This window comes from Myotis brandtii, unplaced genomic scaffold, assembly GCF_000412655.1.
Source record: "Myotis brandtii unplaced genomic scaffold, ASM41265v1 scaffold182, whole genome shotgun sequence".
Classification (NCBI taxonomy): domain Eukaryota; kingdom Metazoa; phylum Chordata; class Mammalia; order Chiroptera; family Vespertilionidae; genus Myotis; species Myotis brandtii.
In genome coordinates this window covers 4211870-4239640 of record NW_005356751.1, presented here as the reverse complement: position 1 = coordinate 4239640, position 27771 = coordinate 4211870, and the positions used below count along the sequence as shown (strand labels likewise).

Here is a 27771-nt window from a genome sequence, read left to right as displayed (position 1 = left end):
GGGGGGGCAAAAAAAAAAAAAGATCAGAATCCAGATCTTTAGAATAAGGATGTTAAAGGTGTTGAGGGAGAAAGAGAGGGAGGGTAAAATTAATGGATTTGAAAGCTCTGGGTTAAACTAAGTGAAACTACTTACCTTCCTGCAGGACTCCCGGGAGCTAGTCTGCGAATACACCAGTGCCTCTCCAAGATGAGGACATGGAATAGCGTTTCCAAAATGCTACGGCCATGGAAACTTCATTGCATGGAACCCCCATAGGAGTAATGTTTTACAAAAAGTACTTTGGCACATCATCTGGACCACAAAGTCCCATATATATGTTCAATATACATTTCTAAACCAAAAGCAGCAGACTCTCTAGAGGCCATAACTCCTAGGGAACATAAACACTAAGCATCCTCAAGGACTCGCAATCGAGCATGTAAAATCAGGAAGGGTCTCCAGACTGCTATCCACAGGGTAAGCTGAAACAGTTTCAGAAGCAGGCCAGTCCACAATTTATACTTACAAAAGAGAATTTTCCAAATCTCAAAATCCTGCATCATACAGATATTGTACTGAAGCACCATTCAGTAGAATAGAGGGGCACCACAGAGAGATCTGAAATTCACCCTCCCTTCTTTGCAGTAAAGCAAGCTGGCATCATGCCCCCTCTTTCTCATAAAAGGTCTCCAACACGCAGAAAGCTGGCAGAGCAGGGACCTCCTGAGGGTGACTGTGTGCTCCCTTTTCCCAGCCAGTTCCAGCCTCTGCACCTTTGCACGCTCTTTTCCCTTCACCTGTACTTCCCCTCACCTTTGCCATGCTTGGTTACTTAATTATTTCATATATCCATTTCTATCTTTCAAAAAAAAATTATTTCAAGAACCTGATGACAAAAATCCCACACTTCTTTTTGGTTCCACCCTAGTGCCTAGCTTAGGGCCAAGCCTTTATGAAATACTTGCTACAGATGAGGATCATATATGGATTTAAAATACCTATCTAGAATATGAAGATGTTGTCATGGAGATGTCAAATGACTTTCAAAATGATTGTCAAGATCAGAATCCAGATCTTTAGAATAAGAATGTTAAAGGTGTTGAGGGAGAAAGGGAGGAAGGGTAAAATTAATGGATTTGAAAGCGCTGGGTTAAACTAAGTGAAAACACTTACCTTCCTGCAGGACTCCCGGGAGCTAGTCTGCGAATACACCAGTGCCTCTCCAAGATGAGGACATGGAATAGCGTTTCCAAAATGCTACGGCCATGGAAACTTCATTGCATGGAACCCCCATAGGAGTAATGTTTTACAAAAAGTACTTTGGCACATCATCTGGACCACAAAGTCCCATATATACGTTCAATATACATTCCTAAACCAAAAGCAGCAGACTCTCTAGAGGCCATAACTCCTAGGGAACATAAACACTAAGCATCCTCAAGGACTCGCAATCGAGCATGTAAAATCAGGAAGGGTCTCCAGACTGCTATCCACAGGGTAAGCTGAAACAGTTTCAGAAGCAGGCCAGTCCACAATTTATACTTACAAAAGAGAATTTTCCAAATCTCAAAATCCTGCATCATACAGATATTGTACTGAAGCACCATTCAGTAGAATAGAGGGGCACCACAGAGAGATCTGAAATTCACCCTCCCTTCTTTGCAGTAAAGCAAGCTGGCATCATGCCCCCTCTTTCTCATAAAAGGTCTCCAACACGCAGAAAGCTGGCAGAGCAGGGACCTCCTGAGGGTGACTGTGTGCTCCCTTTTCCCAGCCAGTTCCAGCCTCTGCACCTTTGCACGCTCTTTTCCCTTCACCTGTACTTCCCCTCACCTTTGCCATGCTTGGTTACTTAATTATTTCATATATCCATTTCTATCTTTCAAAAAAAAATTATTTCAAGAACCTGATGACAAAAATCCCACACTTCTTTTTGGTTCCACCCTAGTGCCTAGCTTAGGGCCAAGCCTTTATGAAATACTTGCTACAATTGTTATATCTAAATAACATGACTACAAGAGATTTTGCTTATCACTTATATTTGAACAAAATTCTATTTCTATGTCCTGAGAAATTAGACTCTCATCTGAGGTCCCTGATTCTGCTTTTTTATTATTATTATTGGTTTACTTTTAAATAACAATACAGGTTCTATCTCTAAGACGCTGCTTTCTTAAAAGTTGAAGAAGCTGCAGGAAGAAGGGAAATTGGAGACTTAACTGAGACTTTAGGAGAAGTGCTGATGTTACTAGAAATAAGGTTCCAGAGTGTGCTGTCCAATAGCCACATGTGGCTATTAGCTGGCCCAAATTCATATGTGGCGTAATATATGCACTGGAGTTCAAAGACTTACTATAAAAAAGAATGCAAAACATCTCAATAATTTTCAATACTGAGGATTGATTAAAAAAACTTTTGGATATGCTGGATTAAACAAAATATACTATCAAAGTCCATTTTACCTGTTTCTTTTGATGTTTTCATGTGACTACTAGAAAAGTTAAAATTACTTATGTGGCTCACAATACATTTCTATTGAGTGTTGCTCCAAGGTTTTGAGCACTCAAAACTAAAACATGGTCCAGGAAAAAAGAATGGTTCAAATATTAAATGTGGCCACTAACTTATAAAAAAAAAACTTTCTTTTTTTTAAAGATCAGGGTGCTAAAAAAAAACAAACAATAAAGTTGAAAACAAACTGTCTTTGAAGATGAAACCATGATACTAAATCTTTGATCAAATTCAATAGCTGCATTCCATTATTGGCTTTGAGAATAGAAGAGGATGTGAAAACGGACATTTCCACCAAGACCACAGATATCACATTCTAAATCAAGTGTGACGCTGCGATCAGAATTTGCAAAGGGGGTGATGACAATCTGATCACAAGGCTCTTAAATCTCATGCACACCAAGAGTATCAAAGTGACTGAGGCTGCAAAAGATGGGTAGGGGGTACTTGGGCGAGAGCTGAGCTATCACTAGCTCTCTCTCTGAGAAACTGGGGGAAGATCACATTATGATGACAAGTCATGAGGGCGGCTTCCAGGAGGCTGCTCAGAACACATGATATATAACCCTGAAGTCTGCAGGACACTGGGGACTGTCTAATGATGGAAATTGGCTGCCCTGCCCAGCTGACATGGCTCAGTGGTTGAGCATCAACCTATGAACTAGAAGGTCATGGTTCGATTCCCAGTCAGGGCACATGCCTGGATTGTGGGCCCGATCCCCAGTGTGGGGTGTGCAGGAGGCAGCCTATCAATGATTCTCATTCTCTCTCTCTCTCTCTCTCTCTCTCTCTCCCCCTTCCTCTCTAAAATTAATTTTAAAAATATTTTTTTTAAGAAAGAAACTGACTGCCCTGATGCTGACATGGTTCTAGGGAGAGGCTACTACTGTCAAAGTTGGTTTGTACTCCAGAAATTTATTGTGGCAAAAAATGCAAGAGTGTTTTCTGCCAGCTAGTGGTGGGCCACTGCAAGGGAAAGCTGGTGTGGAGTGAACTTAGATCCTTTCTCAGAGGACCGCCTGGAGCAGCAAAGAGGCTTCAAGTGGCCAGAGGTACCACTGGACGAAAGAAACTGTAAACAACCAAGAACTTAGATATATTTGCTCACATTAACCCACAGGGAAGAAATTCTGAAAGGGACAAAAAAATTTCATCCACCAACAGAGGAAAAACAAGCCCACGAGAGGGACAGAGTGGGGACAGTGCAACTGCTTTATCACAGCATCCCACCAGTCCGGCGTCTTCATGCCAGGCATGTGCAGCCTCGAGAGGCATGGTAGCATATGTTCCCTGTGTGCATACAGTGACTCAACTGCGAGAACTGAACGTCTATGTCAACAGATGTGGTTTCTGCAGCTATTCTAGGACAATCAAGTTTATTCAATGATCCACCACCTGCCGAGTGCTGCCATACCACTTCAGAGGCATGGTAACATTTAGGGCATTCTGCCTTTGCTCTCTGCAAACTGGTATTTAGTTTCCGTTTAGACTAAATACCAAAAGTGAGGCTCACAGAGGGCTACAATATACTTTAGGAACAACGGTGTATATTGCTGGTTACCTTTAAGGGAAACAAGATGCCTAGCTCACAGAGCCCTGCCTTCCAAAAGCACTCTGAGAATAGAAGATGGCCTGTGGCATTTACACTGGGAACTTTGGTAACAGCCACCTAAAATTTAACATTATGTAAAATTAGTGTCAGAAATGCAGCTCTATAAAACTGAGAGAGAGAGAGAGAGAGAGAGAGAGATGCATTTCATTCATTAATTCATTCCAGAAAAAAGCTCCAGGGACAAAAGCATGAGAAAACCAGGCCCTGATTCTATGAAGCACCCTAGACAGGCCTCTGTGAGAAGGTCACGTTTCTAGCTCCTTTTTATGAGGCAAATGTATCTGAAATGCACGACCTGGTTATGTATTGGGAACGTTATATGTTAGTCCTTTCCATTCATTAGATACGATACAATGCAGCTTTTCTGGATTCACAAAATAAATGCTTATCAATTGTTTAAGGATTGTTTTTTTTGATAATTGTTCAATGAAATCATTTAAAAAGATATCTGTGCAAAATTACCAGTTTTTTATCATCAGGGAAACTAAATTATGATAAAGACAGTTTCTTATATACCAATTGCACATATGAGGATGTAGATTTAAAAAACAGCAACAACAACAAAAAACACACATCTTTTCCACCTCCATTAACACTGCAATTCCAAAAAGGAGGCAAGTATAAGGAAGGAAGGCTTAGTTCCCCTTCCACTGTCTGCTTCTCTGACAGAGAGAGAATTATGGCAATACTTTCATTTTTATTCTACTCCACATTTGCCCCATTGTTCTTTTTCTTAAAGCGGTCATTTCAACAATGCTTTCCCTTAGGCTTTAGCCACGGAGAGCCCGCAGAACAGCCAACAGACATTCTTGATTTGGCAACAACCCAATGATTGTCTTCACAGTTTAGACTTGGGTAGGAATTTAACACTGAACGAATGCATCGGAATTTAGAAGGCTCCGTGTCCATGCTTACACTCAGCAGCACGCGTGAGGACCGCCAGATGGAGGAATCAGAGAAAACGTTTTGTTATGCGCATTCATGCTTCCAAAAGGCTTCCTCCTCCGGTTCACAGAAAGTTTGCCATGAAACATTAATCCACTTCCACGTGCTGCAAGAGCCATGCAAGACAATCCTTTTCGCTGCTTTTTAATGAGTCAGTTTTTGACCCCAAACAACTAAAGTGCTTGACTATACACTGATGTCATTAGAGCTGACACTATTTTGTTTCTAAAATTCAAATGCCTCCCAGAAAGAGATTGAAAAATGGTCATGTGCTCATTTTAATGTATTGCTGACTTTATAAAGGTAATTCCCCAAAAAGTGACTCAAAATATGATTTGAACAGTCCTATATAATAAAAGGCTAATATGCAAATTGACCAAATGCACTGACCACCAGGGGGCAGATGCTCAATGCAGGAGCTGCCCCCTAGTGGTCAGTACTCTCCCACAGAGGGAGTGCCGCTCAGCCAGAAGCTGGGCTTACAGCTGGTGAGCGCAGCAGTGGTAGCAGGAGCCTCTCCAGCTTCCGCAGCAGTGGGACATCCCTTGAGGGCTCCTGGACTGAGAGAGGGCACAGGCCAGGCTGAGAGACCCCTCTCCCTCCAGTGCACCAATTTTGTGCACCGGGCCTCTAGTTGTAATATAACAATAGAACCTTCCATGGTACCTACACTGAATGGCAATATTCATTTTGTATGTCTACATTTAGGACTGTTGGTTCAGTCCTTCAGAGTCCATTTATTTATATACTGTGAACAGACAGGAATCACCCTCTTTCCATGAGTGGATTATCTTTAAAATATCAAAATCAGCCTGGCTGGCTTGACTCAGTGGTTGATTGTTGACCTATGAACCAAGAGGTAACAGTTTGATTCCAAGTCAGGGCACGTGCCTGGGTTGCGGGCTCGATCCCCAGTGTGAAGCCTGCAGGAGGCAGCCCATCAATAATTCTCCCTCATCACTGATGTTTCTATCACTCTCTCCCTCTCTTTTCCTCTCTGAAATCAATAAAAATATATATTTTAAATATATAAAAAATCAATAAAATAGAAAAATATTCCAAAACCCTGCATTAGATGCACTTGAGCAATATTTAAGACCCCTCCCTTTCCTTCGGCTTTAAACTTATTTATCAGCAACTTACTTCAACTCTCCACCCAACTAGCCAAATTTCTTGAAGGGCTTTTAAAAAAATATGACTTCCACTTAAAAACTTATCGTTCTACATTTCTTCCTCTGTTCCTCAGAAAATTCTCTGCATTACTAATGGCACCTTCCCAGTGATATCCAACTGTAGCACAGTGATCCCATGCACAGGCTTATGAGACAAACTGGCTGGGTTCAGCTTTTGATTGCACCACTTACAAGCAGTCTGACCTTGGGCAAGCTATTTGACCTCTGTCTGTCTCTGTTTACACCTCTATAAAATGGGACTCATTATAGGACTTTTCTCATAAAGTTGCTGCAAATCCCCAAAGTACAGCATTCAGCACACTCCCTGGCACACTCTAAGTACCCAGTACACATCACCTGCTATATCAAGGGCCTCTTTGTGATTTTCATTCTTTCTTGACCCTTTGACGAGTGGAACAATTGCCAAGCGATTTCTTGAACTCCTTCTTGCCTTGAGTTTCTTTAACTTAGTGCCCTCCTGGGTCTCTTGCTTCTCTTTGTGTTTTCTCAGTGTCTTTCTTTTATTGTCTTCTTCCTCAAGCTTATGCATCATTATCCCTCCCCACTTCCAAGTTCAGGTCTATCACCATCATTCTCCCTTTATTCATTACCTTGAGAAGTTTCATTCACTACATGATTCACTGTGTTTAATATAAGAGAATTTTACAAGATTTTAAATGGCTTGCATTCTGAGGCAAGATGGCAAGAGAAAGTGTGATTCCACACAGTCTGTTGACAGTAGCTATGGCAATAAACAACTAGCTCGTGTTATCACTGCCAAAACAGACACTGACTTCATTTCAATACTAATAACAACCGCTGACATACTGTACCACAGAGCTTAGGAAATGGTCAGTTTTATTGGTTACTCAAGACCCAAGCAGAAAGAAGGTAAAAATGGTGGGGGAGGGAGGAAAGAGCAATCAGGAAAACCATACATTTACATAAAATGTAAATTTACAGAAAATAATTATAAGATGAAGAACAATAAAAGAAACTTAGGATATAAAAGAAGATACAAGAGATTCTATCTTTGATAGAGAATATAGCAGGGAGTGGGAAATGCAAGTGCTCACAAGGGCTAAGAAGCAAGCTAAATAAATGAAGTGGGCAGGATGATAATAGGGAGTGGTGGAGGTTGTGGTAAACCGAAGAATGTAACTAAAAGTATTCGCATTCAGAAAAGTAAACATTGCAAGCCAAACAAGTCACAGGCCTTTACTTTTCTTTCTCTAGTGCAGTGATAGGAATTAGTGTCATTGTTACCAGCCCAACGAGGCTGACTAGCCAAGAAATGTTTTAAAAAACATATTTATTTTATTGGCTAAAAGCTGCAAGTAAGACAAATTTACTTTATAATCTGATTGCATTTGCTGAGTGAATTGTTATGATTCATAATTCAAGCGTGCATCCACTGCTCCTCTCCATCACAGACCAAACCACTATGTCCGTGAATTAAGATTCACTTATTGGCTTAAAGTGAGCAAAATCCTTCCCAAGTCATCCCCAAAGGGTACTCCACACTTGTATCGGCTCCCTAAGGCACTTAGAGGTACATAAAAGTTCCAAGATTTCCCAGGGACAAAGCTGCTTATTCTAAGAAGGACTTGTAACTGACATTTTAAGTGTTCCTTTCATGTGCATTACATCGGGGCAGGAAGTTGTTTATTTGTTTGTTCGTTTGTGTATTGCCACTTGCTTTGGACCAAAACACACCCTTTTCTGCATCCTTGTCAATTGAAAAATAACAGTCTTGTGACCCTAAAAATATCACACTTGTGAAAGATGGGGCTGAATTCAATTAGGCATCAACAGTGTAAACTGTGCTTACAATAAACCCAATGAAAAATATCCAGAATTGTCCCAGTGAGCAAACAGCAATTACTTCCAGGAGATACTTATTCGGGTCTGATAATCATATCTCCAGGTTTCCTGGTGCTTTAAAATAAGTCCCGTTCAACATGTATTGGCCGTGTGCCATGCATCAGTAGGAATTAAAAAGATGAAACCATAGTTGCTGCTGAAGAGCTTACTCTCTAGTGGGGGAGGTGGACAGGGAAACCCACTTGGGTACCACGGTGATGTCCCTATGAGAGACACGGAGAGAGAGCTAAGGAAGGATGCAGAAGGAGCACCAGCCCCAGCCTCCGGGAAGGAAGAGAGGAGATTAGTAAAGCCTTCCTGAAAGTTCATTTTTAAAAATAAAAAGTCACATCCCAATTAAAACATAATACAACTAGCCTAGGCAGTTTAAACTAGCCTAGGTAATAAATGAGGTCATCAGGACACCACCCAACACAGAAGTCACACAGACACTTCCCTACACTTCCAGATGTATTTGTCCTGACTCTGTCCTACATATTCAGTAATGATTCCTGAGATCACAAATGTACATTTAAGTAAAAGGATGTATTGCCTCATTTTTGTAAAGAGGTAAGCAGATGAGTTTCCCATGAGCAGAAAACAGTGAAAATTCTATTAAGGGAAATACAATTCTAGAATCCAAAAGACCCCCCTCTCCTGTGCACTGAAGGAAATTGTACCCATGGATCGCCTCTCCCGTTGAAGGTCTGGGACTGCGCATTCAGGGGTGGAACAGGCAAAAGTAATGATTAAAGAGCCCACTTTCTATCCCCCCATCTCTACTACTGCAAATGCCTGAAAATCTGCCATTTAGGGATTAATTTTATTTCGATACTGCGAAGACCCCACACCTCAGTGCAAATTTCAGGGGAGGTGACCAAAATGCTCTCCAAAAGTTGGAGAAACCCCTGAGTAATATGCCAGTTTTAATTAGTAGTTTAGTAACGTAACCCATTCATTTCATTTCTTAATCTTGTTAAAAAATCAAGTCTTTAAAGACATAACTGTGGGATGGTTAAACACGACATCCTCTTTATTTTAGATTGGGTTATTATCAATACCAGAACTATGGGCATCAATTTCCTTTGCTGCAAATTATTAATCACTTTCTTAGATGTAAAATAGCCTACAATTTCATTATATTAGTTATTTTTTCTAAAACAAATTGAACCTAGTACTACCATTACAGAATTATTTTCACATACCACTTTCTCAATTTACACATTAACAATTTTAATCTCAACAATTTAAATCCTACAACATCTTCATTGAGTAAATAATGAGGCCATAGTGATATTACCTAATCAAAATATTTATCTTCATTACTCTGGATACCATTAGACAAATATTAGCTCCAAATCAATAAAAATACATCTGTGCAAGTTGTAAAAAGAAACGGTTTTAAGAAGGGCTTCCAACATGGTACCAAATGCAACATAAAGGCCAAGAGGCCACGATGTATCCATCACACATCAATACCACACAACGGTTTATAAATAGAGATACAATGTTATTTATCCAGTAATCATAGTAATTGACCTAGAATTACTTGCTAAAATATGTATTGTTGCTTTATCAACAAATAATTCAATTTAAATAAACTTGTAAAAATAGAAACAGAGAACAATTTCTCACATACCACTCTCTGCTCTTTTTTTTAAAATAACATATATTCAATATCTACTACTGAATCTTTACTTTCCATCTTCGAATAAAAAGATCTTTAACAACATTGTATACAAGTGATGATGCAGTTTAAAAGGTTTATGAGTATTTTTCAATGAATACTTTTCATGAGTACAGTATTTTTGTAGTTTTGTATGAAATAAACCCTCTAAACCAGAAGTGGGGAACCTTTTTTCTGCCAAGGGCCATTTGGATATTTATAACATCATTTGTGGACCATACAAAATTATCAACTTAAAAATTAGCCTGCTGTATTGGTCCAACATTTAATTAACTCAACCCCTAATGCCTTGGCAGGGCCAGACCAAATGATTTCTCGGGCCTTATATGACCCACATGTTCCCCACCTCTGGTCTAAACCTTCACTATAAAACTGGGAACGATAAGAAAATGGCTATGAATGTGGAGACAAAATGATCAAAAATACCATAGTTCCGAGGATGGGAAGGAGACTCAAGCACATTACACATCTCCACACAGCTGCATTTATAGGCAAAACATTTGTTTTTATTAGGAGCAGGAGTAAGCATTAGGCTTGAACACAGAAAATTCACATTCAAATTAAAGCTTATTATTATGTATGCAACCTTCTCAGATGCCAAAGTGAGGATGGTGACACCCTTCAGCAGGTGCAGAGTGCTGGAAAGCCGCACACCGCCGCAGCAGACGCGATATTTCTACAGTGGATTCTGAATGTTGAGCATCTGTGCCACTACAGCCTCCAACAGGTCCTAATAGATCTTTAGGTGTGTTTTTCTTCATCTTAAATTTTCCCCTTTCTATACAGATGTTCTGTTTAGAACCATTTCTCTACTTTATTAGGATAATAATGAGCTCAATAGGGGAAATTCTCCTCTTCTACCATGATGCCAACTGGAACTTATGCTCACTCTGGAGTCCTGAGTCCATTGGAAAGAATAACTGAATGACATAAACAGATTTAGGACCACTGTCTTATCATCCTAGGATCCTTCCCAGTGACAATTTGGAAAGCCCCTCAACATTCAGCCAACGCCATGAAGCAGCAGCACAAATCCAATGTGTATTTAAATCAATAACAGCTGTAGCCACCAGAACATCTGTATACCAATTCATTTTTTACAAATTACCTCTTTCACACTGGGGTCCAGTAAAGCCGTAAGTGCACGCACATCGGTTTGGGGCCACACACCTGCCTCCGTTGAGACAGCCACTTTCACAGACAGCTGGAAAACAAGGAGAGAGGAGCTGAGAGGTCTTCTAATGCTAACGAAATAACAATTTCTGCCCCCTGAAAGGACAACAATAAAAAAAATCTAAACAATCACTGTGGTATGTGTTACTCTACAGTTCTAGCTCCACCATGTCCCTCTGTCAACTCTTAGATAAAACTGCCTGGGTAGGTGAGTTTGTACCTGTGTTAACTCTGGCAGTTTCATTCCAGGAAGCATAGGAGCAATGCTTTCAGTTCTGCATCTAAAATGGTGCTTTATAAAAGGCATCACTGAACTCAAAGATACACAGAACATTTTGAGGGTTGCCAGAAGGGAGGGGGATTTAGGAGGTGGGTTAAAAGGGGGAAGGGATTAAGACATACAAATCGCCAATTATAAAAACAGCCATGGGGATGTAAAGTACAGCAGAGGGAACACAATGAATAACATTGTAATAAGTAGGTATGGTGTCAAATGGGTACTAGACTTATCGGGGGAATCACTTCATAGGTTATATAAATGTCTAATCACTGCTGTACTTGAAACTCAAAGGAAGCCAGGGCTATTGTTATAGTAAATGAGTTAACACATGCAGAATCTGAAATGTGCCTAGCACAGAGTAAGTAACTCAACAGATGAATGATGTTGTTCTGGTTGTTCGTTGTTATCTCACTCCCCTTCCTGGCTCTACTTTGGGCAAAAGCATGATATGCATAAAGATCCTCAAAACCTGGCCCATGACTTCCATTCCATGCAATATCTCCATTCCCATAACTCCCCTTAGCACAGAAGCTCTAGCAACACCAAAGCACCCACCATGTTCAACAGCCCATGTTCTGTCATGCTCCAGTACTGTGGCCCATGCTGGCCATCTGCCTAGAAGGCCCATCTCCCATCATCTGACAACTGAACTCCTAGCAGACCCTCAAGACTCAGCTGAAGGGTGTCCCACACTGGGGAGGCTGTCCCCCTTTTCTCTCGCCAATTGGAAACAACATGAATAAAAGCTCATCCTTAAGAATTCATCCATGTAATTCATCCATGTAATGAAATTCAGCCATTAAATGTATTTTTAAATGTTTAATAACATGGAATATACTTCTAATAAAATATTTAGGGGAAAAGTAGTATGAAAAAGTATGCATAGGATAAGATCTCATGTACCAAATATGCATTAAAAGACTAAGGGGATATCTGAAATGATGGGTTATGGATAATTTTATTTTTTATATTTTTGAACTGTTCCAAATTTTTGCAAGATATATATCTTTATCTTGGTGTAATAAAAAAAACAAGTTTTTGAAAAGGAATTTTTTTCTTCTGAAAAGCACAAGGACTAATAAAGGAGCAAACACACAATGAACTGTTCGTGAATGAACCAACAAACTGAACACCATGTGAAACCTATTAGAGTAGCAGAATCTAGACTAGGAAATTAGAGAGATGCAAATACCATTGATCAAGATAAAGAACACATTTGAGGAGAAATATGAGATTGATTTCTTTATTTGAAATGCTTCTTGAAAATTCAGGTGGACAGGGTCAGTGATCAAATGGAAGGTATACAGCTGGAATGAATAACAATTCTGCACCTGTGGTGGTGACTGTAAACCAAAGGGATAAAGAAAAGTGGGCTGGTGAAGACAAATGAGAGGAAAATGAATCAAACTACCCATTCCCAAGGTTCCTATCAGAAATTTGGTGCTTGGTGTGCTGGGTAAATGACCTGTTCACCAATAAGCCACTGGACGTCTATGAAAATGTCATGTCCCAGGTAATCAAAGAAAATCCATCGGTGCTTATCTCTGTATTCTTTTGGCCTATATATCTGCCTACATGTCTGTCTACATGGATTAACATCTAGAATACTTACAGCTATGGTTTACTTACGTTGTCCACAGTGAGTCCCTATGTATCCTTTCTGGCATATACAGTGATCATCGCTGCAGCTACCTCCATTCATACAGCGAATATTACAGTGTTGGACTTGAAAAGGAAAAAGAAAAGAAGAATGCTTTAGTTTAACAATGTAAGTACACAGATTGCAACAGTTCACAGAAGTTGATTTGCAGTGATTTAAAGAGAAAATAAAATGATTTATCAAGATTCATATATTTATTCAGAAGCAACCTAATTGGCAATGGTAAACATGTTATCATTTGTATGTATAAAATAATTTACAATGCAATGTAATTGTTTCTTTGATATTTAATCATGCTAAACGACTTCCCTAATTTAACAGAACTTACCGTTCAATATCACTTCTGTAATTTGTACCAAGAAAGTAGTGTTTTGAGTAACCATATGAGGCAAGATTACCACGGCAATAATTTTTATTTTAAAAGATGTAGAATTCCAGCTAGGTGCCCAGGAAAACAGTCAGAGTGAGAAAGTCCAAGGAACTTTGTTCAAAGAAGTTTTGGCGACAACAAGAAAGAAGGGGAAAACCCTACAACAGCATTGAGTCACAAGACTCCTGATAATGGAGACCTGCTGGACTCGGCTCAGAAAGAGCTGCTTGCTTCAACTGTAACCTTAAACCAAATAAGACCTGCAGTGTTTGAAATTCATTCTTCATCACATTGTCACCTACAGGAGTGGGGGCCTCAGGGCCCAGGACAGAAAGACCACAGGCAGGCAAGCAGACCTGAGAGAAAGCTGGAGTAAAAGACGCCTATGAGCGTGATGGCAAGTCATGGGCTCTCGTTTCTCTAGTTTAGGCTGTCTCTATTGCAATCATGCGGGCATGCTAAGAACTCTTTCAAAATCCAAGGCTGTTCCTTAGGCCTCCAGAAACAGTAACTACTCTACTTGGAAAAGACTGAGGCTTGCTTGAATCCATCATCAATCCTCGGTGACACATCCCTATACAAGGAGGCCAGGCCAGGCATGGGAATTCTGCCTTACTCTGCCCTGTCCTCCAAGTGGTGGGAGTAAATTTCTAGAGAAAAAGGCTCAACAGTTTTACATCGATAAACCTCAGAGGGAAGGTAGGGGAGGGTGGGGGTAAGGGGAAGAGATCAACCAAAGGACTTATATGCATGCATATAAGCATAACCAATGGATACAGACGCCAGGGAGGTGAAGGCATGAGTGGGGGTTGGGGGAGCAAGGGGGGATAAGGACACATCTGTAATACCTTAATCAATAAAGAAAATTTTAAAAAATCATTACATTAAAGAATTTTAACAAGGGGGGCGGGGAAGAAGAGAATCCTTCTTCTGTGCAAGAGCAGACATCAGGGGCTATGCTCCTTCTTCTGCTCAGTCTTCCTGGAGCATGGAAGCCAAATCTCCTCCCAGGAGCAGAGAGAAGACTCCAGCAGCCTTGTGAGGATCAAAGCGCAGCTGCTGACTCCAGGAGAAAGGACCATTTCATCAGGAGCTACACAAATCTCAGCATGACAACAGGGAAAGGAAGGGGCCAGAACTCAACACTTCCTATGCCCTCACAGAGCACCAAAGAGTGAAGTCACATTGAAAGTGATGCAAGAACATGTCACACACTGACTGAAACACCATCAAAGGCTCACTCTCTCTACTGTATGAAGAACAACCTCCATCTCTCAGCATCAAAGCCCTCCTCAGGAAGGCCCCATGCGCCTTTCAGGCTCCTCTGCAAACTCCTAATATGTCCTATGACTCAGTCCCCGATCTCCGTATCAGTCATTCATTCACTCAACAAATACTTCCGAGTGCCTACTATATCCCGTACAAAATGCCAGGCACTTTGTCTGCACTGGTCTCTTCGTGGACTCTCCTCTTTAACCTGTCTCTTTGTCTCTGGAGCCTAACTTTCCACCCCCAAACAGAAAGCATACACAGTTCTCACAAAATCTGAAATCCCACCTATCTCCAATACCCACTGCAAACATCTCTTTTCTCCTATGACATTTCCTCATTTCTATTCTCTCCTCCCTCCCCTTCTTTCCCTCTGACTCCAGAGTACCTTATACTTGTCTTTTGAAATGTATATTATGTCACCAAACCTATTTTTTTTTAATTATTTCTCCCATCCTCAGCCCATTTGTCTGAGAGCTTCTTGAAAGTGGGAAGCATCATGATCATTAATTATATCCCCGTAAGTGCTCAGAGTAGCCCTAGCCTATTTGTAGATGCTGTAAAAACTTTATTAAAACTGCCCAGCCGGTGTGGCTCAGTGGTTGAGCATCAACCTATGAAATAGGAGGTCACAGTTTGATTCCCAGGCAGGGCACATGCCTGGGTTGCGGGCTCAATCCCCAGTAGGGGACATGCAGCAGGCAGCCAATCAATGATTCTCTCTCATTGATGTTTCTATCTCCCTCTCCCTGTCCCTTCTTCTCTGAAATCAATAAAAACATATTTTTTAAAAAAAACTTTACTAAATTAACACCTATTTGCGTAAATCATGCTACCTGATAATGATATCAAGAGCTATGCTAAAAAGCTGAGACTGGGAATTTGCCCATTGTGTCCTAAGCACTTATACAGCCCCGAGTACTTTGCTGTTAAAAATATTTTTATCTTCATTTCCCCGTGTGTAAAAGCAGAAATAACTCCTTTGTTGAAGAATCATTATAGAAGTCAAGCAACCCAGGAAACTGATTAAAACAAACTGTTATTTTAGGCTCCTATATTTCCATTAAAACGTCTCAGCCAAAATGCTTTTAACTAAAAAAACTATCTGCAAGTACACAAAGGAAATGATTCGGTGAAAAATTTGGATAGTATTCTAAGTAGGTCAGGAAAAGGTGTATAGCTGCTTTAAAATTTGAAGTTAAACTTAGCTCCATCCTATCTTAGCAAAACAGCGAGGACTGGGAAAGGCACAGGAAATGATGTCATCTGTCAAGCAGCAGAGGAACTCAACCCACAAACTGATTTCAATTAAAGTGGCTCATGCCAAAAGCTAATTTCCATTCCCACATGAGCAGCAAAGCCATTTAGCTACTTTGAGATAAAAAGGCTAACAGCAGATTAAATAGTGACTTTACATTATTTGTTCAAATTAGAAACTAGAATTAATTCTTCTTTTGAGGAAGAATGAGAAGTTTATATTTAAATATAACAAATATAATAAAAACCTCTCTCATAGGCTTTTATGTATTTTCTGCCCTGTCTTTCAAGTGAACTTTTTCCAGCATGAAATGTTCTTTCTCCTTTAAAATATAAAAGAACTTGGTCAGACTTGTGAAACACTAAAGTACGGTGAGTCCATTGGTCCAAATAAACCAATGAGCCATGAGTCCTTGGCCCAGAGGAGCAAGCTCATCAACAGAGAGTAGATCTTAATCACACCTGCTTTGCGACAAATATGTTTACCAAAGAAACTGCATTCTTTTTAAAATATATTTGTATTGATTTCAGAGAGGAAGGAAGAGGGAGAGAGAGATAGAAACATCAATGATGAGAGAGAATCATTGATCGGCCTCCCCCTGCACGCTCCCCACCGGGGACCAAGCCTGCAACCCAGGCATGTGCCTTTGACCAGAACTGAACCTGGAACCCTTCAGTCCACAGGTCGATGCTCTATCCACTGAGCCAAACGGGACAGGGCAGAAACTGCATTCTATGTGCGTCTCAGATCTCGAGGGGAGAGCAGGCACCCAGGACCTCACTGCACAACAGGAACAGTTTAGGGAGTATATGCACACCAATTGGTTGTATTTTTTATTGAGTTCTGCCATTGATGCATATTCTAAATTTACTCTGATGTGAACAAGAATTCCAGATGTCTGGCAATTTGGAGACCAAGTTCTGTGTCTCTACAAATGGCAACTGAAAAATAATAGCTCTACTTAAAACCATAAAGATGCTCTAAATTTATCGGATGCTCTAAGTACCAAGTGTTGGTGTGCAGGCTGCCACCTGAGGTTCATGAGGCCCAGTGAGGATTTCCCCTTGAAGATGGAATTAACCTGTATCCATGTAGCATCCCAATGAATTTTATGTTTGTTCCAGATTTCAGTCATCCCACACTTACTGAACGCCTTCCATTTGACAGGCAGCAGGAGGAGTAGAAGAAACTTTCTTTAGATCATGTCCAGTACAAATTAATTCTTAAAATAACCAATCAAAAGAGAACAATGTGAGCACACTATTGGAACAAGATATGCCAGGCTGGCACTAAGGTCTAAATACCCAGGTAACGATTTTCTTTGGGATGCATTAGGTTGGAAATGATTCCAAAACCTGCCATTATCTTGGCAGGCACAGGGGCAGACAGAACACTGGGAGCAATTTGCAAATAAGTATGTGTATGGGCAAGCAGGTGATTTTAATTTAGGAACTAGGAAAAGCACAAGACAGACAAATCAAACAATTGGACGGACTTCTTGACTCTCTGCCTGAGACAACAGTCCATAGGAGCAACCAGAATCATTGAAGGACAAAAAAGATTTTCACAGGAAGAGATAACAGCAATAACATTTTCCTTAAGTGCATAAATATCCCGTGCTGCCTAAAGACACACCACTCAGAAGAGCAACTTCACTAAAATATCTAAAAAAACAACAACAACAAAAAAAACAATAAACCAACAAACTCTCCCTGGCTGTGTTGCTCAGAGGTTAGACCACCAGCCCACTCACCAAAGGGTGGGCAGGTTTGACTCCTGGTTAAGGACATGTGCCTGGGTTACAAATTTGATCCCCAGCCCCAGTCGGGGTGCATGCAGGAGGCAACCAATCAATGTGTCTCTCTCACTTCAATGTTTCTCTCTCTCTACTCCATCTATCTCCCCCTCCCTCCCTCCTTTCCATTCTCTCTGAAAAGCAATGGAAAATATACCCTCAAGTGAGTATTAACAAAACAAAACACACAAAAAAACCCAACAACCTAGCAGAGCTGGAAAAGGGCCAGAGAAAGGCAAGTTATATGACAACAATGATAAGGGCACTTCCATAGAGGATAGACTAGAAAGCAAAGAACTGACTTGTTTCTATGGACCAGTCTAAGTAGATTCTACCCACTCCTTTCCTCCCTGATCATATAAATCCCACACTTCCCTGAAAAACTGTTCAAAGGGTCACTTCTTCCAGACTAGCTACAGCACCTTCCCGTGCTTGGGGAGTCATTGCAGTTTCACTATGTGGTTGCACCACATTCACTCAGACCCGATAACATGCTGCTCTGGAATTGTTGCCCGGGCCTTATCCTTCTTATACCCTTAGAGGTTGGATTCCTGTTGGGAGTACAAGCACACCAAATTCTCACTGAATCTGAAGTGAATTGAAAATGATAAAATTTAACAAAGTATAAAGATGCCAATACTTCCCAAACTGACATATAGGCTTAATACAATTCCTATCAAATCTTAGAAATATTTTTTTGTAGATACAGACAGGATTAATCTAAAATATATATGAAATGGCAAAGGAACTGGAATAGCTAAAATAAATTTTTAAAAGAAGAAAAAAGTGAAAAGAATTCATCTACTCAATTTTCAAGACATCATAAGGCTATGGTAATTAAGACTGTATGGTATTGGAGAAGGGACAGTGGATCAATTAAATAAAACAGTGAACCCAGAAATAGACCTACATAAATATGGCCAACTAATTTTTGACAAAAGTGTAAAAGTAATTCGATGGACAAATTCATGGATCAGTCAACCGTGACAGATCTTTGTGAGAATTAGGATTACTCAGAATCCATCTAGCCTCAGAGACTCAGAGTAGAGAAGGGTCCTAAGAGAGCTGGAATTAAAGTCTAAAAAATCCATTGTTATAACCTTGTCTAGCCAACCTTCTCTTTTTACCCTGATGCCTCAATGACTGGTGGGAAGACTCCCAATAGATTAAGGGAAGCCATGTCCTTAGTATCTAAAGGAATTGTGGACTGGCACTTTGGACCTTCTGGAAATGCAGTTTCTCATTCAGACCACTAAGGAGTCATTTCCAATTTTCAGATTCACAGGACACTCAAGTCAAAAACAACCTAGAAGAAGTACCTTCCTTTCATTCTTTTAATTTTCCAGTGAGAAAACAAAGGCCTCAGAGGTCCTACAACTCGCCTACACCTCTTTGACACCTGTCACAAACCAAGCATAAAACTTCTAATAGGAAAAATTGGTGAGATTATTTAAATTTACCCCATTTTCATAGAACCACAAGTAGTGAGTGCAAACATTTCACTGAGCTGGGTTATCCTCTACTAGCAAGAGAGTTAGCAAAGTGATCCATCCACATTTATTGTCTACCACACCATGGCCAGAAAGTTCTATAGGAAGGTATAGCTCTTCCCTAGAACATCACTTCAAAAGATCAGAAAGGGATTTTGATCATCCCCAGTTACCTTAATGAAAAACATTCTGCCATCTTTAATTTTGCAAGCTATTTAGAAAATATTAGTTCATGTAAAGTCCAAACCAACAATATTAAAGGCTCCAAATGCCTCAAAGATTCTTATGATCCAAATTCTCCTCCTCACAGACAAATCAAACAATTGGACGGACTTCTTGACTCTCTGCCTGAGACAACAGTCCATAGGAGCAACCAGAATCATTGAAGGACAAAAAAGATTTTCACAGGAAGAGATAACAGCAATAACATTTTCCTTAAGTGCATAAATATCCCGTGCTGCCTAAAGACACACCACTCAGAAGAGCAACTTCACTAAAATATCTAATCCACAATTCTGATCCACAAACTACTTTGTCCAGTGTCCGAGCACCACAGATGAACCCAAACCTCTTTAGAGAACATCACCCAGAAGTCTTAAACTTCAATCTCTAGCCTAAATCTGGGCCCAAGACTTTACCATACCTCCCACTTCATTGCTAGCATGAGGTCTACTAGGACCACAGTTTTCCCTTCTGGTCTTATTAACAGCTGTCTCCACATCTCATGACAGAGATGTCATTACTTGACAGAAATCATTAGCAGCTCACACTATCACTGAAGACCTTTCCCGCTGGCTACTCAGTTTTGCCATCTGGCTTTATTTTCTTCCCCCAGAGGAGTACGGTGTTGTTGGTTGGTTCAAGGACCAATTTGAGAGATGGTTCTATTCCCAGCTTGATATGTAGATTGTTTCCTCAACCCTGAGGCTCTCACTCCTCAGCAGCAGCCTGAGGGCCATCCTGATGAGGCTAGAGACATCCAACATGGTCCTGTGCTGCCAGCTGACCTCTCTGCCTCTTTCTATTTCTCCCACTCAGGTGCCCTTGATATGGCAAATGAACCTTCTGTTGCTTGGAAGACATACATTCAAAACCAAGCTGACATAAAATAAGAATAATCTACACTCAGTGCAATAAGCAAATGAGTCCCAGCTCAAGGTGGGGATTCTATCCCAATCTGTCTGTGTGTAGTTCTAGGTTTCCATCAGAAACAAATTGTGAGACAATTATTTCAATGTGAGTAGTTTTATTTTAGAAGTAATTTGAGGGAACACTGATAAGAGAGTGGGAAAGTGAGACAAGGAAGAGAAGGAAGCTAATAAAGTACATTATCAAGCCTATTCCTACTGTGTTCAAGTGGGGAACTTTAGGAGACACTGCAGAATACACCTCATAGTGATGCAAACTGAGAGGCAAGGAAGCGAGGGCACTAACATTCTCCTGTCATTGGTTAAAAGTTGCTTCTGGGGCCATTAACTGTCCCCATTCCCACCCCCAGCCTTTCCATCTTGCCCTGCATGCAGACCTGGCATGCTCCCTAGCCAGGAAAATTTTACAGATGTCTCAGGCACAGTCAACCCATGAAAGCCAAGGTACGTGAGTGGGCACCGAGAGGGTCGACTACCCAGCACTAGTTGCCTTATCCTGTTAACTGGCTTATACGAGTCACACTTAAATGTCAGAACTCTGAGTGGATGATGAACCTTGACTCTGCTGAAGTCTCTAATTGCAGTAAACCAAAGAGAATGAACTTATTTCCACAATACATTCCCTTAAAACCTTGTCAAAAACAGAACACACTGTAAGGGGAGTGTCAAGGTGTTGAGGAACATGAACTTCAACTTGTTAACAACCAATACTGACTCACCTCCTTCCAACCCCCCCCCCATTTCCCCTAATTCACTGCTGAGGACCCCACACTTAAAGAACACGCAAGCAAAGTTCTGAGGAATGAACTGCAAATATTTGTTTGGCTCACAGAATGAACAAAGTGATAAAATTCTGAAAGGGAAAATATGTTTGTGCTTCAAGATAAATCATCCCCAGAAACTGCAATAATGGCTTCTTGCATTTTCTTCTTGCAAAGGCAGGGGTCTTGAGTTTTTAAAAAAAGTGTTTAATCAGATTCATATTTCAGTACCACAAGGAAGAATGCCTAGGTTGAGCCAAAATGTTCATTAAACAACCATTTCATTGAGCATCTTTTATGGTGTTTACATTGGAGATACAAAGATAAATAAGGCAACGGCTACACAGAAGAAGGTCATAATCTTTATATGACTCATAGTAACTATGCCCCATATAGCAATTTCCCTATAAAGAGTAAAGAAGGGAAATGGGAGGCCAGATTAAGCAAAGTCATTCCAAGTACTTTGGGCAAAACAGAGAAGGCAGATGTTCTAGTGAAAAATGTATTGCAGGCAAGAGAAAAGCCAAATGCAAATTTAGGAGAAAATAGGGCATAACCACATAAAATAATATTATATATAATAACATGTTATACTCACTGGATCTGGAGCCACAGGAAGGAGCTATCTGACCAGATGGGCAAGTGCACATATTCGGCCTAGAACAAAATCCGTCCCCACAGGAATGCCGGCAGATGGCTGTGAATAAAACCAGAGGGCGGTTAGCACACGGTTTCAGCGCACACTGCCTGACGAGGACCCAGGCCTCAAATGAGAAACCTGGGATCTCCGGCTCCTCCTTAACTCTGTCATCGTGACTTATGGGACCTTAGGCCTCGGGTTTATTCATTTGCAAAACAAATCATTTGGAACAAATAAACTCTGGCTATAAAATTTGGGAACTCCCTTATCCATGTCAGTGGTTCTCAACCTCTCTTGGCGTATTCCACAGCACTCAGTCTATCCAGGGGCCCCAGACATCCTATGAAGGGAAAACAAAAACACAAATCCTGCAGCTAAACATACTTAAATACCTACAAGCATTCTGTTTTTATATCAACGTTAAGATTTAATGATACAAAAATTACCACAGTATTCTTGGAAGTCTAGTTTATCGTAAATGCTTAATCTTTAATAATTTTATAAAAATACTGGGGCCCACTGAGCCTCCTTCTCTAGATCAGATCCTGCTCATTGAGAACATACGATCTATGGAGCAGCTCTGATCCTGCCTTCAATCCAATTGTGAGTCATGTCCACAGTCTGAGAGCAGACGTCTGAAATCCACTGCAACAGTCCTGCCTCCACAGCCAGGAAGCTGTTTAAACTAATATCTTACTGGTACCAAATGCTTTGCCAGTGGCCAAAACAGTAAGTCTAAATGGCAAATGATTTCTATTTATCACCAAACTAAGACTTGGTGACTATTTTTAATGCTCATAGGCATGATCCTTTCCTCAAACTCCTACACAGCCTTGCAAGAGGCAAATGAGATGGCAAGGCTAAATACAATACACTTGATAGAAAACGCATTGAAACATCAAAACATCCATGGATGGAGACTAAAAACTATTAAGAAAAAAACTGTCAAAGGATCCTATAAACATTTATTTAAATATCTGGATAGCATTTCTCAGAGATTCTACAGAACACCAGGGAAAGGGTTCTGTTGTTAAGTTCATTTAGAAAACTCCAAATATCATTTATATCCCTGTTTTACTGACTCAACTTTGGTTTTGAAATACATGGCAATGTGTTAAATGAATAAGTTTCTTTTGGTCAGAATCAAAAATTGGGAAAAGGACCCTGGCCTGGTAATGCAGTTGATTAGAGCATCATCTCAATATGCTAAGGTTGCGGGTTCAATTCCCCGGCAGGACACATACAAGAATCAAGCAATGAATGCATAAATAAGCAGAACAATGAATCTCTCTTTCCCTCCTTCCCTCTCTTCCCTCCCCTTCTTCCCTCTCTCTTTCTCTCTCTCCTTTCTTCTCTCCCTCCCTCTCTCTCAACCTAAAATCACTTTAGGAAAAAAGAGAATTGGGGAAAAGGATTAATTTTTTCAGCTCACCAAGTGAATATTTATTGAAAGAGTCTATTCTTATCCACATACCACTGTTAGCCAAGTGAGAAGGTAGGTTGAGTGATTCCTTAGTGTCCTTTCAGCTGTAAATTCTCCCATTATACTAATGGAATTTTCTGAAAATTGAAAATTATTTCATAGGTATGATGACTGTAAAAGTTCATGGAGAACAGATGCCATAACTAATTTTTCATATCTCCATTAAATAACATCTGGCCTGGCATGTGGTGTACCACTCAACATTTGTGGGCTATTCTGAGAACCTGGAGGTTTGCCACAGCAGCACAGATCCCAGAGGAATCTCTGGTACCACTTGAGTTCTTCCCTAATATTTTCCCTGGTCTTCATCTGATGCTCTATCTGCCTCCTTTCCCCTTTGTCTAACAGGAAGGTCTGCCTGTGGCCTTGACCACACAAACTCAGCGTACAACGTTTGGGTAGGCTTGTGGGTGGCCAACGAAGAAGTTAAGAATAAGGAAAACAGCAATGGTAACCTTCTTTCACAATCCCTTCGAAGTGATCATGCAATCTATGCAGCCAGGCACAGCATATGTGATGACATGCAACACTGAACAGAGTGTCCCAGTACCCTAAAGTCTATTCCTGTATCTCAGAAATACTCCAAAAGACGCCACTGAGTTAAAGGATAATAATGGTCTGACCCCATTAGTGTATTTCCCATCTGGATTCAGAGAAAGTAGGGAAATCTTAGAGCTGGAAGGTACTGCAACATATTATTGATATGCAGTTACAAAGGACCAAACATTAAAAATCACCATTCAACCAAACCACAAAGGAAGAACATGAAGAATGACAGATTATCTATTTACTTACGAACGATACACTGATTTCCACCAGGTAAGGTTTTCCATCCAGGGCAACAGTAAGCGTTATAACGTGATCCACAGACATTGGGTCTGAAACAAAAACAAAAGCAAAATTCAATGATAAGAAACCCATAATTTTTAAAGAAAGAACTATAACCAAAAAAAGCAAAAAATTCCTGAGTTATAAGAACAGGATGGCCCTGGCCAGGTGGCTTAGTTGGTTGGAGCAACATCCCATCCACCAAAAGGTTGCAGGTTCAATTCCCTGTCACACATATCCAGGTTTCAGGTTCAATCCCTGGTTGGGGTATATACCTGAGGCAACCAATTAATGTTTCTCTCTCTCCCTCTCTATCTAAAGCATCAATTTAAAAACATATCCTCGGGTAAGGATTACAAAACTTCTTTAAAGAACAGGATGAATCTTTGCAGACAGAGAAAAGTAAACTCATGGGACTCAATGCTGGCTTTTTAGTTTGAGACACTTTAACATAATGATATCAATATGGATATCCCTTAATATCACCTGCACATATAGTACATCAAAGAAATAAAACACAGGGATGCAAAATACAGTGCCTTCTATCCCAATACACAAATATAAATGTTTGTAGAGCTATAGAAGAGTCTAATTTAAACAATAAACTTCCGCCCAACTGGCATGGCTCAGTGGTTGAGCATGGACCTATGAATCAGGAGGTCACGGTTTGATTCCTGGTCAGGGCCTGGGTTGTGAACTCGATCCCCAGTGTGGGGTGTGCAGGAGGCAGCCAATCAATGATTCTCCCTCATCATTGATATTTCTATCTCTCTCCCTCCGCTTGCTCTCTGAAATCAATAACAATATGTTTTAAAAAAAACAGTATGAAATTTCTAAATAAACATTTAAAAAAACAATAAACTTCCTACCTATCTAGTTAAGAAAGGGCATCATAAAATATATTGCATGTAAGACTTTAAATTTCTATTTATTGAAGCTGTTTACATTTTTTTTCTATGGCCCAGTTCACCTCTAAAAATGAAGAGTGACCGCATTCTTCTCTTCACCAGAATTACAGGAATGCGAATCCTGACATTACTCAGAATAAATAAAAGCCGAAACACATAAATATTTCTTTAGCCAAAGTTTGGAAACACAGTTGATACCCACAGTTACAGGAAAATAAAGTCAACGTCACTCTGGGCTTCTTGTTTACAGACAACTCATCACACATCTTAGAGCAAAGCCTCCATTCAAAACCCAGATGATCCACATTTAAAATTTTAAGGAGCAACTGGGTAAGGATCCAGCTAGTTCCACAATGGCTGTAGATACTTGGCCTAAACATTCATGCTAGTTCCTCGAGTTCAGGGGCTAATGAGGAAGGTCAAATATTTTGCAATCAATTTCACAAACCAAGAGCTATTCCAAAGCTTTCTGGAATACTGTAGCCCCATAAGCATAAGCCTTTAAAAACAAATGCACAGCTAAAGTGTATTTCCGGTTGGTGTGAACTCACACATTATCCCTATGTATGCAGAGCATCTTCCTCTGAAGTCACTACTTGTACCACATGCAGGATTGAGAACGCAGGTAAGGTCTTTGCCCTGTCCTGTACACCTTTGACAGCCTAAGAGAACCTGGAACACTACAGGATAAAATGCATACTTCAGGCTTGCTGATGCTAAGGTCAGAAAGAGAAGTAGAAAGAAAGATGGAGGGACCAGGCTAAGGGCCCTAAATCCATACCCAAGAGCCAGGGCTTCTCCAAGGCTAAACAGAAAATGATTGAATAGAGACTTCATATGTACATTATATGACTTTAGGGACTTTCTGATCCTTAGTTTATTTCTCTATACATTATGATAATGAAATATGTGTGTCAGTTGAAATAATGGATATGAAAGCTCCGTGTATGAAAAAGACAATGAAAATGCAATGTATTTCAGGATGGAATCATCTTCTAACCTAAATTACCTACTCAGCCAAAGGAACCATAGAAGATAAAGAAAGAAAGAAAGAAAGAAAGAAAGAAAGAAAGAAAGAAAGGAAGGAAGAAAGAAAGATCTTTTAAGAATTCTTAGCCAACAGCCATCAATCCTTTGCCCCTCCTGTGAAGTAATGCCAAAAACTTTAGTTCAGTTGCCCCAGAATTTCTTAAGGCAACTCAAAATCTTGGAAAGGACGATCAGAGGAGAAGATAGGGTAGGGGATTAGGTGGTGGCAGGGCGGGGGGGAGGCAGGGGGGGCTCTCAACCCTCTAAACTTCATAAATGTCCTCTCCATCTAAAATGACAATCCAGGCTAAAGTCAACCACCTCAAACTTCCCCCCACCAATAGCCCATTTACAACAACCCCACTGGATCCAATCCAACCCCAAACCAAATCCTGGAATGGCTTCAGAGGGCCCCTGAGCCTTTGCAGGGTGTCCTGTGTTTGGAGAAACGATGTTTTTCAAACAAAAATCAAGACATATTGTCTGACAAGAATGAGTATATTTATGGAGTAACAACACACATAACAGGATGAAAAAGTTAAGAAAAAAAGAATCAGTAATTTCAGTCCTACAAAGCAAGATATTCAAAAAATTTTCCAAGGTATTTGAAAAATCACAGAAATAGAGTAATTCTTTATTAGTTTTTTAGTGTTTAGAATCAACCTACAGAGGAAACATGTTAGATGTTATATCTACGTGAGCTATGTCCCCATCTTTCATGACAAGGAGCCAGTGGGTACTGTTTAAATCTAAGCAGATAGGTACAAGCAAAGTAGATGGTGCTATGCAGACAAATATGAGAAGAATTAAAAACAGAAATGGTTAAAACTTGTTGCCTAAGAGCTGAGGATCTGGGGAAGTGGAAGGAGAATTCTTTTGCTTTCTCAATTTTAAAAAATTTTATCTTTATTGTTGAAAGTATTACAGATGTCCCGTTTGTTTGTGTTTGTTTATTTGTTTGTTTTTCCCATTGACCCCCCTCTGCCCCTCCCAGGCCTTCGCCACTCTATTGTCTGTGTCCCTGGGCTTGCTTTCTCACTTTAATCCCATCCAAAACTGTTTATTTTTAAAATATACACTGTTATATTTTGATCATCTTTTTTTAAAAGATTTTTAAAATTGATTTTTAGAGAGAGAACAAGGGAGAGGGAAAGAGAGAAAAACATGAATGTGGGAGTGTAACATCAATTGGCTGCCTCCTGCATGCATCCCACCAGGGATCAAGCCTGCAACCCAGGTATGTGCCTGACCAGGAATCAAACCAGCAACCGTTTTGTGCATGGGATGATGCCACACTGGCCAGGGTCATAAATTTTTATTTAAAGCAACAAGTTACTTTAAAAGCATAAACATCTAATCTCAAACAAGTCACTTTCTGCTTTATTAGTTACCACAGTCCCTTTTTTAGTTATCACATTTTCCTTTTACTGCATTTCTTAAGATGCTAGATAATGTTGAATTGTGACTTATTTAGTTTGCATGTTCTGACTCTTTATTGTGTTTCATAACTTTACCCTTTATAATAAGTAATATGTCATTTAATTTCAGTTGTTTCAACCAACATCTTCACCTGATGATTGTTTTAATCTCATTCATCCTTTAACAACACTAAATACTACTATGTTATATGACTAAATGCAAAGTATTACAAACATGTTAAGATTTCGCCTCTGCTGACTTTGGTCTTGAGAATGGCAAACTAACAACTCATTCAAGCAAGCTGGGTGGCATTTGTTCTACGTATGCACATAAAAGAACAGCTCCAATTTTAGAAATAAATGAGTGTCTTATTTAAGTTGGAAAGCACTAACACATGTAAAGGCTAAAGAAGACATGTTGAATTATTTCCATTATGAAAGACTTTAAGGTTTCAGCACAACAAGTATTAACAAAGAAGATATGTCTTT

At 40.1% G+C, this 27771-nt stretch overlaps 1 protein-coding gene across 1 annotated transcript in view; it reads right to left on the bottom strand.

Moving 5' to 3' along the window:
* FBN1 (fibrillin 1) overlaps positions 1-27771 on the bottom strand; it is a 243974-nt gene that overhangs the window by 191799 nt on the left and 24404 nt on the right. The window contains exons 2-5 of the mRNA XM_005863975.2: positions 23895-23977; positions 21575-21673; positions 12855-12950; positions 10881-10976 (exon numbers count right to left, since the gene is read on the bottom strand). Coding sequence (XP_005864037.1) covers positions 10881-10976; positions 12855-12950; positions 21575-21673; positions 23895-23977 — 374 coding nt within the window. The remainder of the gene's footprint in view (positions 1-10880; positions 10977-12854; positions 12951-21574; positions 21674-23894; positions 23978-27771) is intronic.